At 42.5% G+C, this 13,733-nt stretch overlaps 1 protein-coding gene across 3 annotated transcripts in view; it reads right to left on the bottom strand.

The window, feature by feature from the left end:
• The window catches only part of DPY19L1 (dpy-19 like C-mannosyltransferase 1), a 234,875-nt gene that overhangs the window by 127,861 nt on the left and 93,281 nt on the right, over nucleotides 1–13,733 (bottom strand). For all 3 annotated transcript variants that reach the window (XM_040432907.1, XM_040432906.1, XM_040432908.1), the window contains one exon: nucleotides 3,381–3,438. In XM_040432907.1, coding sequence (XP_040288841.1) covers nucleotides 3,381–3,438 — 58 coding nt within the window. The remainder of the gene's footprint in view (nucleotides 1–3,380; nucleotides 3,439–13,733) is intronic.

The raw sequence follows: 13,733 nt of genomic DNA, 5'->3' as shown, positions 1-13,733 counted from the left end.
GAAAAATATTTATCATTAGACCTCAGCTCAGATCCCCAATGTAAATAAGACCACAATCAAACCCCCAATGTATATAAGACCCCCAATAAGACCTCAGATCAGACCCCCAATGTAAATAAGATCCCTAATCAGACCTCATATTGCTTTTAATATTTATTTTGGAATAAAGAAGATTTTTACTGGAGAATGTTGCGATAATTTTTCTATATTTACTGTTTAGAATGTGATTGCAGTCTTCTGTGGGCAATGCTGTTAGTTATATAGGTGATATAGGTGTCAGCAGAATTGTACCTATGAAACTAGCTGACCTGTGGCATGTGAGCTAGGCAGCTGAAGACAACTGTGTTGCTCCCATGTTCATATGTTCCCTCATTGCTGTGAAAAATGATGTTGTTATATATGCAAATGAGCCTCTAGGTGTAATGGGGGCATCAATACTGCAGAGAGAGCTGAGCCCATTGCTCCTAGAGGTACAAATCTGCTGACAGATGCCCTCTAAGTTTAAGTTTTGGGACTAAATCTGTATTTTAACTAGAAACAAATAAATGAAACGGGACAAATTAAAATATGTAAGAAAAGAAGTAAAGGGTATCAGTCAACAGCACTTTTGCCCAGTATAAGACCTTATGTAATATACTGTATATTGAGCATTTTGCTCACTTCTGGAAAGGCTATCACTGACAAAAACTATAAAGTTGAAAAGTACAAAAATTACCTATCACAGAGGAGAAGGATAGGTACATCGACGACGTATTTATCTTATGGGATGGCACTTGGGACTCATTCTCTGAATTTATGACCCACCTTAATATCAATACGATACATCTGAGATTTATTCATGAGATCAACAGGGATAGTATTGCATTTTTTGATATCCAGATCACAAAATATCAGGGGGAGCTGCACACTGAAACCTATAGAAAACCTACGGCTACGAACAGCCTGTTACAGTGGGACAGCTATCACCCCGTGAGTCTAAAACGGGGCATCCTTAAGGGACAAAACCTTCAGCTTAGAAGGAATTTTTCCTCATATGAATCCTTCTATTGTCAGGCTGCGGACATGCATAAATTATTTAAAAAACGAGGATACCCCAGTGAAGTCCGTAGAGATGCCTTTCAACACTCCAGTAGAATCAACCATCACTCCTTACTAGTAAATAATGCTCGAAATGACCAAGATAAGACCAATAATGTCATTAGAATCATCGGCACATATGATTGTGAAACACAGAGGGGGGAGGCTATCCTAAGGAGATACTGGGATATCCTTCTTGCTGACCCCGATGTAAAAGACGTTCTCCCTCCCGCACCAGCAATTACGTATAGACGTGGAAGATCTTTAAGAGATAGGCTGATACACAGCCATTATCAAAAACCGACAAGAGCAACAACATGGCTCAATCCTAAGCCGGTGGGCACTTATAAATGCGGCGGGGATTGCATTTGTTGTCCCTTCATTTTGAAGTCTAAATTATTCACTAGCAACAGTACGGGGATAACATATACCGTGACCGGTTTTGCCGCACACAGAGAGTCATCTATCTCTGTACCTGTGGCTGTCCTTTAAACCAAACGCGGATTGAGGAGACGAGTTGGTGAGCATCTAGGTGATGTGAGAAACCGCAGGGATAAACCCATCGCACGTCATGTGCTAGATGTTTACAATGGTGACGTTAATACCCTTAGATTTCAGGTTACCGAGGTCATACGACGGGTGGCGACTGGGACAATAGAATTCTCCGCAAGGAAGCTCAGTGGATATATCGCCTTAAAACGGTATATCCCCTGGGATTAAATGAGCAGATTTCATTTAGCTGCTTTTTCTAGGTATTTTTTCTCCCTCTTTTTCTGACTAACCATTTCTATGGTGATCTGCTTACTAAATTATTTTGAAGCTTAGGATCATCTGCCTTATATCGAACCGAGATTGGTTCATATACATAGTTATCAATTCTGATGGGGATCTGGGTGGGACATTATTTCCGTGTCCCCACAGCTATATATCTATCCCCCAATATAACCCCATTATTAAGAAAAGGGATATCCTTGTACTAAAATGTATTTATTTGAATAATCTTACATTTAAGCCTTTATGAATGGCATATACCTTTAAATATGCCATTCCACTTGCCTTCAGTTGTTCTAATCGTTGCTATGACTCTCCCCAGTCCCTGTGCACGCTCCCTGATGCGTTCCATGCACCGGAAGAATCATTGGCGGAAGCGCCTACGCACTTCCGGTTTTTGAATCACATGTGCGTTCCACCGACCGGAAGTAGCGCATTTGCTTGTGCTGGCTTTGCGATTAGCTGGTTGAGGAGGAGGGGTGTTCCTATTAGCGCCAAATTCAAGCTATTTAAGGCTGATTCCCCATTATGTGAGTGCACCTTACTACACCAGGATGCCTATATCATTCTGATATTTTCATTGATGCCTACGAATACTGGAATTACTTACCTTTGGTCCCCTGATGAACCAGCTCGAATGTCACTGGGGAAAGACGTCGGGACAAGCATTCATTATATCCACTGGCAGGGTAGGTGACAGTGAGGGCTTAGCCACCGAGAGGTGGGGTCGCCCCTTTCGGGGCGGGTGCTCCGCCTTAAGGCAGGTGTAGCTTTCAGGGATACATCAGGAAAAATTTCTCCCTGTCCTGTATCCAAGCCCTCGGTCTCCAAACTGTAAGTTGTTGCATCTTTGTTTACTTGGATGGTATTATCGTGGACATGTCCAAAGTAAGGCTCTGCCTTCTCTATTTTGGCACAGTATGTTATCATATCTTCTATATGTTGTGGGGTATTATTTTAATATCTAGAAGTAAAAGTTAAGTTTCATATGAAAAGTCATTTTCTTCTGTGATAGGTCACTTCTAGGAAGGCAGAAATAACTACTTAGGATCAAGTGCAACTATAACAGAAGTTTACGTTGGGTCCAGGGCAAGACTCTCTGTTTTCAGGCTGAGCACTGATTACACTTATGCTCGATGCTGACCAGTCGCTCCCATAACTGCCTTAGCAGAGAAAAAAAATGCCTGCCTGGGAGTGAAAAATATTAAGATGTATACAAGACATGCTGAGGGTGATTTTTCATAACTGAAACTGGAGGCAATAGAGAAAAGATTTCTAGAGGACCACTGGAAATAAAAACATCAACCTGATTGATTGATAAAGGTTTCATTTTTTTCTTGCACTAATTTTTTTTAATCTTCCCCAATGTCGTCATATGCCCCACATTGACCATTTCCAGGCATAAAAAAACAAATGAATATAGTAGGGCCCAGCAGGTCCCCGTTAGAAAAATGTACAGAAACCTCATAGAAAACATGGCAGTGGTTTACTCCTAAATAGATTAGCTTAGAACTATAAAGTAACATTCTTACCTCCCCATGGTTATAAAAGAAGCACAGGACTGTCATAAGTCCGCCAAGCCGACTCCCACTGGAAACCAGTAAAAGAATAGAGATTAATTCCAGTGGAGCACATCCATGTTATAAATAACATGCATCATATCAAAAAAGCATTATACACATCCACAGTACAAGATTGCATGCAGTTTCTTGTTCTACAATGGGGCTTGTGAATCCTTCAGAATTTTCTATATTTCTACATAAAAACTACATCAGATTTTCACATCCGATAACTGTGATTGCTAACCTTCGCCACTCCAGCTGTGGTGAAACTACGACTCCCAGCATGCTCCATTCATTTCTAGGGAGTTCTGAGACCAGCCAAGCAAGTGTACATCTTGGGAGTCGTAGTTTTACCACAGCTGGAGTGTTGGAGGTTAGCCATCACAGTCCTATGAGTAGATAAAGATAACCAAATCAAACACAAATATTAGACTTTGTCATTTATTTATGGAGCAAAATGATCCAACATCACATGTCTGAGTGGCAAAAGTATGTGAACGTATGCTTTCAGTATCTGATATGACTTCCTTGAGCTGCAATAGCTGCAACTAAAGGTTTCCAGTAATTTATCAATCCTGCACATTGGCTTGGAGAAATTTTAGCCCATTCCCTTCTATAAAACAATTCAACTATGTTATGTTGGTGGGTTTCCTCCTACGAACTGCTTGCTTAAGGTCCCTCCACAACATTTCTATTGAATTAAGGTCAGGGCTTTGACTTGGCCATTCCAAAACCTTAACTTTATTCTTTAAAGTCGAACGGAGTTTAAGAGCTTCTCACAAATTAACTTCTGCTTTTGCTGGGGACAGTGCGAGGATCCATTCCAGCTTCCCCCAGTGCTCTGGTCTGCTTATATTGATTCTAGCTGTGGTGCTCCTGCATCCAGAGTTCTCCTCAAGTCTGGGGCATGTCCTGGCAGAACTATACTGGTCTTGACTTCCTTTCCCATACTTCTAGCCAATCACCAGTGAGCCCTATCCTAATCCTTGCCCCTATCTTCAGCATACATGGTGTGTAAGATTTTATTCCCACAGCAAACAGATCTACGACTCAGAATACGCATTATCATGACAGCATAGAGAGGGGGAAATAATTGCAGGTCCGAAAAGACACACTGATTACACACAGATGGGGCAAGGACTATGTTTTTTGTTATTTACAACATTCATCTGACAGGTTAGATCATGTGGTATTTTTATAGAGCAGGTTGTCACGGACGCGGCGATACCTAATATGTATACAATTTTTTTTATTTATGTAAGTTTTACACAATGATTTAATTTTTGAAACAAAAAAAAATCATGTTTTAGTGTCTCCATAGTCTGAGAGCCATAGTTTTTTTAGTTTTTGGGCGATTATCTTAGGTAGGGTCTCATTTTTTGTGGGATGAGATGACGGTTTGATTGGCACTATTTTGGGGTGCATTTGCCTTTTTGATCGCTTGCTATTACACTTTTTGTGACGTAAGATGACAAAAAATTGCTTTTTTTACACCGTTTTTTTTTTTTACGGTGGTCACCTGAAGGGTAAGGACATGTGATATTTTTATAGAGCCGGTCGATACGGACGCGGCGATACCTAATATGTATACTTTATTTTTATTTATGTAAGTTTTACACAATGATTTCCTTTTTGAAAAAAAAAAAATCATGTTTTAGTGTTTCCATAGTCAAAGAGCCATAGTTTTTTCAGTTTTTGGGCGATTATCTTGGGTAGGGTATGATTTTTGCGGGATGAGATGACGGTTTGATTGGTACTATTTTGGCGTACATGCGACTTTTTTGATCACTTTTATTACCTTTTACCTTTTTTGGGAAGTAAGGTGGGCAAAATTTCAATTTTCTCATAGTTTTTATTTTTTTATTTTTATGGCGTTCACCGTGCGGGGAAAGTAACATGACCGTTTTATAGATCAGGTCGTTACGGACGCGGCGATACCTAATATGTGTAGTGTTTTTTATTTTTATTTTTTTATTCAGTGATAAATGTTTTTTTTAAAATCTTTTTTCACTTTATTTTTTTACATTTTTTTTTACCCAGACCCACTTGGTTCTTGAAGATACAGTGGATCTGATGTCTGTATAATACAGTACAGTACACTATATAGTGTATTGTACTGTATTTTACTTACACTTTGTCTGAACAGATCTATGCCTTTAGCACAGATCTGTTCAGCACCATGGACAGCAGGATGCCTGTTGTCTGTACGGACCGCGGTATGGAAAGGGTTAAACGGCTGACATCTGCACAGATGTCAGCCGTTTATACCAGAGTGTCAGCAATGTTGTACAGTTTATAGGTCACATTAAAAAGGTGGAAAAAGTTCTGAAATGATTTATCTTTGTCTAATTTTTTTTACATCACAGAAACCTGACACTTTAACAGGGAGTGTGTAGACTTTTTATATCCACTGTATAACCTCACATTGTGTCTAATGTATTATTGATATAGGTAGTAAAAAATTCTCTGCAGGGTTATTGCAATGTGGACATTTATTGCATATCTTCAAGATAAGTCTAAAATGTCCCGGAAGGTGAGGGTCCCAGGGCCTGCCTAAAAATGATTTTTATGATGTTGTAAGGTAAAACTTCTTAATTCAAAGCGCCTTAATCAGTTTGTTTCAGCAATATGTTACAGATGAAAAATGATTAATATAATCCAAAGCTCCATATTACAGAAACACCTTATTCTTGATGAATTCTAAAACATTTTGCCAACTAATTAAAAGCTAAATCCTGAAACAGATTTCCTTGGGGATATAGCCAGCACATAACCTGTAAAGAGTTTTACAAAAGTAGATTTAATTTTTCACAGGATACTACTGCCATCTAGTGGTAAGTTAGTAGTATACTCCAATTTCTAAATTATGCAGTAAACTCTTAAGAAAAAGGGTTTATAGTGACTAGAGCATTAAAATTGGTTAAAAAAAAACAAAACAAGATGCACAAAGAGATAACTGTCTTTTTGTTCTTAATAAATGCATCCAACAACATGGCGCAGCAGCAGTATAAGTAAAAAGGTGTTTAATAAGTGACTTCTATAATGCCCTAATGATAACCTACAAGTGGAGCACATCTGTCTGGGTACTGGATGACACAAGATAGGCATCAATCGATGGGGATGTTCTGTCTAAATGCTGATTTGACAGGGACCCAACACATTATCATGACGTAGCATACTATAAACTATATGGCTATGAGTAAACATGCCTAGTTTACACGTCCAGCACATGGTTCTGTATGTGAATAATTAAATGTTTAATTATATAAATCATAAAACAGATGAAAGAGTACAGTGTACAGAAAGTGAAGGCATATAACTAGGTTATGCCACCATTTCCGGAATGGTAAGGGTGCAACTGCCTGAGAATGACTGGGCCACAGTGTCCCCATAGTTTTTTCCTAAAAATCAGTGCTCTCAGTCCCCATTTGTGCAATAAACTGCATCACAGCTCCATTCAAGATCCCTGTCTGGCCCCTACTGATCAGAAAATGATAGCATATCCTAGCAATAAGTCATGACTCTGTAAGGAGAAAATAAGATTTTATGGACTCACCTGTAAAATCTCTTTCTTGCAGAGTTCATTGGGGGGACACAAGACCGTGGGTATAGCTGCTGCCACTAGAAGGCGACACTAAGCTAGAAAAAGTGTTAGCTCCTCCTTCCAGCTCTACCCCCCTCCCGCCTGGAGAGAGCTGATCAGTTTGTGCACTAGCAGTAGGAGAAGAAGATTCCAAAAATGATATAACACCAACCAGCCAACCAACCGCCGCCTCAACGGCAAAATTGGAGAACAAACAAAGGGTGGGAGCTGTGTCCCCCAATGATTTCTGCGAGAAAGAGATTTTACAGGCGAGTGCATAAAAATCTCATTTTCTCGCTCGTATCATTGGGGGACACAGGACCGTGGGACGTTCCAAAGCAGTTCACGGGAGGGAAAGAAATCACACACCTAGGAAAGGCACACCCGCGGGAGCTTAATACACCGCAGCGCGCAAAACCTTGTGACTCAGAGCAGCGTCAGGCGACGCAAAGGTATGCACCCAGTAGAATTTGGTAAATATGTGCAACAAAGACCTAGTAGCTGCCATGCATAACTGCAAAGCAGAAGCCTGGCGAAAACGGGCCCAAGAAGCGCCCACTGCCCTGGTCGAGTGAGCCGTGATATGGGATGGGGGGGAGGTGCCTTGCCCTGGAAGCGATACGCCTCGGCTATGGCTAAGCGAATCCACCTGGCAATTATAACCTTGGAAGCTGCCAGACCCTTGGGGGACCCTCAGGAATGACAAATAGCAAGTCAGTACATCGAAAAGACTCCGAAGCGGACAAGTAAATCCGCAGGGTACGAACCACGTCCAGCCGGTGGAGGGCCTGTTCCCTAGGATGTGACAGAAAGAGGGGAGGACAAGGTCTTCGTTGATATGGAAGGCGGAGACCACCTTTGGAAGGAAGGAGGGCACGGGGCGAAGCACAGGCTTATCTTGGTGCAGAATAAGAAAATTCTGCCTGCAGGAAAGTGCCGTCCGAAACACTTCTGATGGAGATGATCGCCACAAGAAAAGCCACCTTCCAGGAAAGAAGGCAGAGAGAAACAGCGTCAGGCTCGAAGGGTGCTGACTGAAGAGAGTCAAGTACAAGATTCAAATCCCAATAAGGGAAGGGGGGGGGGCCATAAGGAGGAATGGTCTGAGCCACCCCTTGGAGAAAGGTCTTTACTGGAGCCTTTTTGCACCAGAGGCCGCTGGAAAAAGATTGACAGAGCTGACACCTGACTACTCACCCCATCTTCTTTTCACCCTCCCTCGGTGGACCAACAGGGTCACCTCCTCAACTACTGGCACAGAAGTGGCAGGGAGCTAGAGTGGAGGGAGGGATTGGCAAATCTAGGTGACCCCATGGCTGGTGGGATGCAGGGGAGCTAGGCTGGCCTGGGCCACTTTGCCTTCTTGGGGGAGCTAGACGGGGAGGGGAACCGACCCCAGCCATGCTCCCCGGAGGAACAGAGAGGCTAGGTGTCTCTGTTCCCACTACCTGTAAAAAATTAATAAAAAAATAAAAAAAAATAAACAAATAAAAATGGCAGAATTGATTCTGCAGTGCAGGGAGGTCTGCCTTCTACGACACTAAGCTAAAAAACTGATCAGCCATCTCCAGGCTGGAGGGGGTATAGCTGGAAGGAGGAGCTGACACTTTTTCTAGCTTAGTGTCGCCTCCTAGTGGCAGCAGCTATACCCACGGTCCCCCCCCCCCCCCCCAATTATACGAGCGAGAAACCCCTTTAATGTTAGGTTCACAAGGAGATACACATTCAAAGCTAGCTCATCTGGTCTGATCCCACAGAAGAACTACTGTAGCACAAATTACTGAACAGTTAATGCTAGCTATGATAGAAAAGGTTGTCACAATGTCAGAACACAGAAAGATGCATTGCATCTATATATGGGACTGCACAAGCCCTGCGGACGCCTGCCCACCACCAAGTGTCTACAATGGGCACGTGAGCATCACAACTGGACCATGGAGCAATGAAAGAAGATAGCCTGGTCTGATGAATCATGATTTATTTTCCATCATGGGGACAGCCAGATGCATTGAGTACCTTGGAAGGAGTGGAAGGTATCAGGATGCACAATGGGAAGAGGACAAGCCATCGGGGTTAGTATGATGCTCTGGGCAATGTTCTGCTGGAAAATATTGGGCCCTGGAATTCATATGGATGTTACTTTGACACCCAGTCATGTTTAACTGTATATTTTCCAAAGGCAGTGGCCTCTTTTAGCAGGATAATGCATCCACAATACAAAAATTGTTCAGGAAAGGTTTGAGGAACATGAAAAGAATTAAAGGTGTTGACTTGGCCTCTAATTTCTCAACCTGATTGAGTATTTGTGCTAGAAAAAAAATAATTAGATCCATAGAGGCCCTACCTCAAACCTCACAGGACTTTAAAAAGATCTTCAGCTAACTTCTTGGTAATAGATGCCACAGGACAAAGTCAGACGTTTTGTGAAGTCCATGCCTCGACAGTTTAGAGCTGTACTGGTGCTAAGAGGAGTACCTACACAATTTTAAATGTTCTAATGTTATGACTAGGGATGAGCGAACTTCTGTTTTCAAGTTCGGTGTACAAGGTTCGGGTTCAGATCATCTCAGAATTCCATTATGGATTAAGCTACCACGGACCATAAATTATGCTCCGTGGTAGCAGAATACATAACGGAATTCTTAGATAACCCGAACCTTGTATGCCGAACTTGAAAGAAGTTTGCTCAACACTAGTTATAACTAATTGGTGGATGAGTGTATAGTCTGTTGCTTGAACAAATGCTCTATTCAGGGCTTTAACATTGTTCTTCACCCCTTTGTAATATTAGAAGTTATGCTGACACCCACTGGGTTATTAATGGGAATCTATGGAAGTCTGAAAAAACTAATCAAATTACAAACAAAGATTATCAGGTAGCTGACAACACAGGCCTCAAATGCTGGGATCCTGAAGAACATCTTCAAAATATCTAATTATCTTCCAGGTGATTTTTCAGAATAAGCTGTTGTGTGCATTAAATAGTGTGTGTATATTACACAAATAAGGCCACTGCACTCACAGCACGTTAAAGGGATTGTCCGGGCTACAGATATTGATGACCTATTTTCATGATATGTCATCAATATCAGATCGGTGGGGTCTGACTCCCGACACCCCCACTGATCAGCTGATTCCGGCAGCCCCAGAAATTATACTGTGAACAGGTCACAGCTCTGTACATGGTATATCGGCCATGCATCTGTACTGAAGCTCAACTCCCACGAAAGGGAATGGCAACTGGGCTTCAGTACATTGGCAGGTGAAATTATACAGTGTACAGAACTTTATGCTTCCAGCTCCACACCTTGTAAAGATTCTGGTGCCACGTCTGCTGGTGGGTGTGCCGGATGTCGGACACCTACTAATCTGATACTGATTACATATCCTAGTGAGAGATGGATTTTATTTCCCTACATTCTGTTGTACACATTTTTGTCCATTAGATGGCAGCAAACTAGATGTATGAGCCTTGTGTGCATTCTTTGTTTTATGGTCAAGGGGGAGTTTAGGTTGTAGTTTTCAAATCTACCTATGAACTCAGAGTTGAAGTTGCTGAAACCACTCCTATCAGGTTAAGGAGCCAATAGTCTCTTCTTAAGGAACACCCCTTTTGTGATGTCATGTCTGCTATATATGTGAATGTATTTTCAAATAAACAGGGTCTTGCTCAGGGGGATGAGGAAGTGCTTTCCCATGAAACCACCTAGTGTGTCTGGTCTCATTATAAAAGCTGTATAGCATGCACATACTTATACTTTTGTATGGTGGCAAATCAATTAAAAGAAGAAGGGAATCACATAAATTGCGATGACAGAGTCAATATCTGTAACCCAGGCAACTGCTTTAAATCTATTTCAAAAATGTATATTGTGCTGCACTGTGAGATGTGGTTCTGCTAGGGCAGTATATTGTGCTGCACTGTGAGATGTGGTTCTGCTAGGGCAGTATATTGTGCTGCACTGTGGTGTTTGGTTCTGCTGGGACAGTATTATTGTGCTGCACTGTGGTGTTTGGTTCTGCTGGGACCGTGTATTGTGCTGCACTGTGAGATGTGGTTCTGCTAGGGCAGTATATTGCGCTGCACTGTAGTGTTTGGTTCTGCTAGGGCAGTGTATTGCGCTGCACTGTGGTGTTTGGTTCTGCTGGGACAGTGTATTGTACTGCACTGTGGTTTTTGGTTTCTCCTGGGACAGTGTATTGTACTGCACTGTGGTGTTTGGTTCTGCTGGGACAGTGTATTGTACTGCACTGTGGTGTTTGGTTCTGCTGGGACTGTGTATTGTACTGCACTGTGGTGTTTGGTTCTGCTGGGACAGTGTATTGTACTGCACTGTGGTGTTTGGTTCTGCTGGGACAGCGTTTTGTGCTGCACTGTGGTGTTTGGTTCTGCTGGGACCGTGTATTGTACTGCACTGTGGTGTTTGGTTCTGCTGGGACAGCGTTTTGTGCTGCACTGTGGAATTTTCAGTTCTGCTGGGGCAGTATTTTCTGCTGCAGTGTGGAATTTTCGGTTCTGCTGGGGCAGTATTTTCTGCTGCACTATGGTATTGCTGGCGCTGTCTAATTGTATTGCCCTACCTTCTAACAATTTGATCTCATCAACAACATGGTTCCCAGTCCACCCCTAGTCCTGAGGTCACATCTCATTCATTCCACAACTTTTTCTCAGTTTTTATACTTTACAATTAAAGACCTGAAACAGGAGTACATGTTTTGTGCGTTTTTTCTTCTAAATGGGTATTTATCGCAATATATATTGTGATCGCCCAACCCTACTCAGAATGCTGCTATTTTGAATATGCTGCCAATGGGAGTTATAAAGCTGTATTCCCCTCTTGTAAAGTGAAAGCATATTACTAAGGAAAGGACTGTGACATGCCACCTCTTAAACAAGATGGGAATAACCCATCAAGCGGAAAATAATTACATTTTTGAGTGGTTGCTCACAGTCACAGCTTGATGTACAAGCGGATTTAATCTTTTCCCACCCTGGTCTATACTGCCATGTCACTTCAAGTACCTCGGTAAGAGCCCGTTCACAGAGTTTTTGGGCGCTGGTTTTGGAGCATCAAAAACACATAAAAAAAGCCTCCTATTAATTTCAGTGGGAAGCAGCGCTTTTTTTTTTTTTTTTTTTACAAGCGGAAAAAGAAAAGAGGAAAAAAGTGGAAAAAAGAAGCAGCATGCCCTATTTTGGGGCAGAATAAGCGCTGAATCTCCCACTGAAATTAATGTGAAGCATAAAAAAAAAAACTAAATTTTTCACGCAAACAAAAAAAATAAAAAAAATAGCAGATTCAACGCTGATTTTTTTAAGTGTGTTTTTCAAAATCAGTTGTGTGATTGGGCCCTAATAGATCAGCACTGTGATGGCAAGTGCACAGGAGCTGTGCCTGCGCCATCACTTGCAGGTGCTAGCTGTGTTATGCCCTTAACAAGCGCTGTACAAGTACGGTGCTGGTTGTCGCTTTAAAGTACGACAGAGTGGATAACGCTGATCACAGACACTTAACACTTCAGATGCAGTGGTCAATTGTGACCACGGCATCTAAGAGGACTTTCCCCAGGAGAGTTGCACTGTCGGGGCCCGAACGGCTACCCCACGCCGAGAATGGGGGAGCCGTTCGTTCACTGTGGTAGCCTCCAGCCTTCGGAAGGATCCGAGGATGCCACAGCAATAGATCCTACCAAGCCTTGCTTGTGACTATAGACTGCAATGGTAATTGATTGCAGTGTATTGGAGAAGCCATCAGATGATTGCATGTTTTAAGCCCCCTAGGGAAAATATAAAAAAAAACAAATTAAATAAAAAAAATCACCCCCATTTCCCCATATTAAAAACAAACAATAATAAACTAAAGATAATTAGGTAAAGCCATGTCCAAAAAGGCCTGAACTATTAAAATAGAAATTTATTTATCCCGCTTACAAACCCTGTAATAAAAAATTGAAAATAAAAAATTAATATTCAATGTTTTTTCACTCCTCCTCAAAAAAATTTAATAAAAAGTGATCAAAGGGGGGGGGCGTGGCCAAGCAGCCGAGGGAGATGGACGCATGAACCTGAGCTCCTGCTCCATTACAGCGTTATAGTCCTGCTAAACCCCATTCACATCCACCAAAGTGCCACCCGTTCATCTCTCCAAGCTCCTGTATGCCTCCATGATGACCAGAGGCAAGAAGAGCCTAAAACAGGGCAAACTTAACTTTTACTTCACCCAGGAGAAGATCAAAGATGGCGCCGGCGGAGAAGAAGCGCGCAGCACACCGGGCTCCAGTCCTTCTTCTTCATCAGGAGCGCACTCTCCGTCCAGTCACCAGCAACAGCATACTCCATCCAGCACCCCTCCTGTGGAATCCCCTCCAGCTGCAGCCTCACATAGAGAGCATAGAAGGATGGTGGAAGACCTTCCCGCGCCTCCTGAGAACGCCATTACCCAGACCTCACCGTCCGCCAGCCCTGACAAACAGAGGCCACGGTATCGAGGCCCCAGCAACTCCGGTGAGTGTACAACCCCATCTGGGAGTCAGCCGGGTTCCCCATCTATACAAGAGGCGCTTGAGAGTCTGCAGACATCAGACCAACCAGCCTCTGGAACTTTATTAAAGGACATGCTTCTAGCATTTCACCATTCCATCACTGCACAAATAGCTAAATCACTAGTCCCGATCCAGGCTACAGTAACAGAGCTGGGGGATAAGATGGAACATGTGGAGACGAAGATGGGCGAATTTGC

This window comes from Bufo bufo, chromosome 5 (assembly GCF_905171765.1).
Source record: "Bufo bufo chromosome 5, aBufBuf1.1, whole genome shotgun sequence".
Lineage (NCBI taxonomy): Eukaryota > Metazoa > Chordata > Amphibia > Anura > Bufonidae > Bufo > Bufo bufo.
Note: the sequence above shows the minus strand (reverse complement) of the source record. Positions and strands in the feature narration are given on the sequence as shown.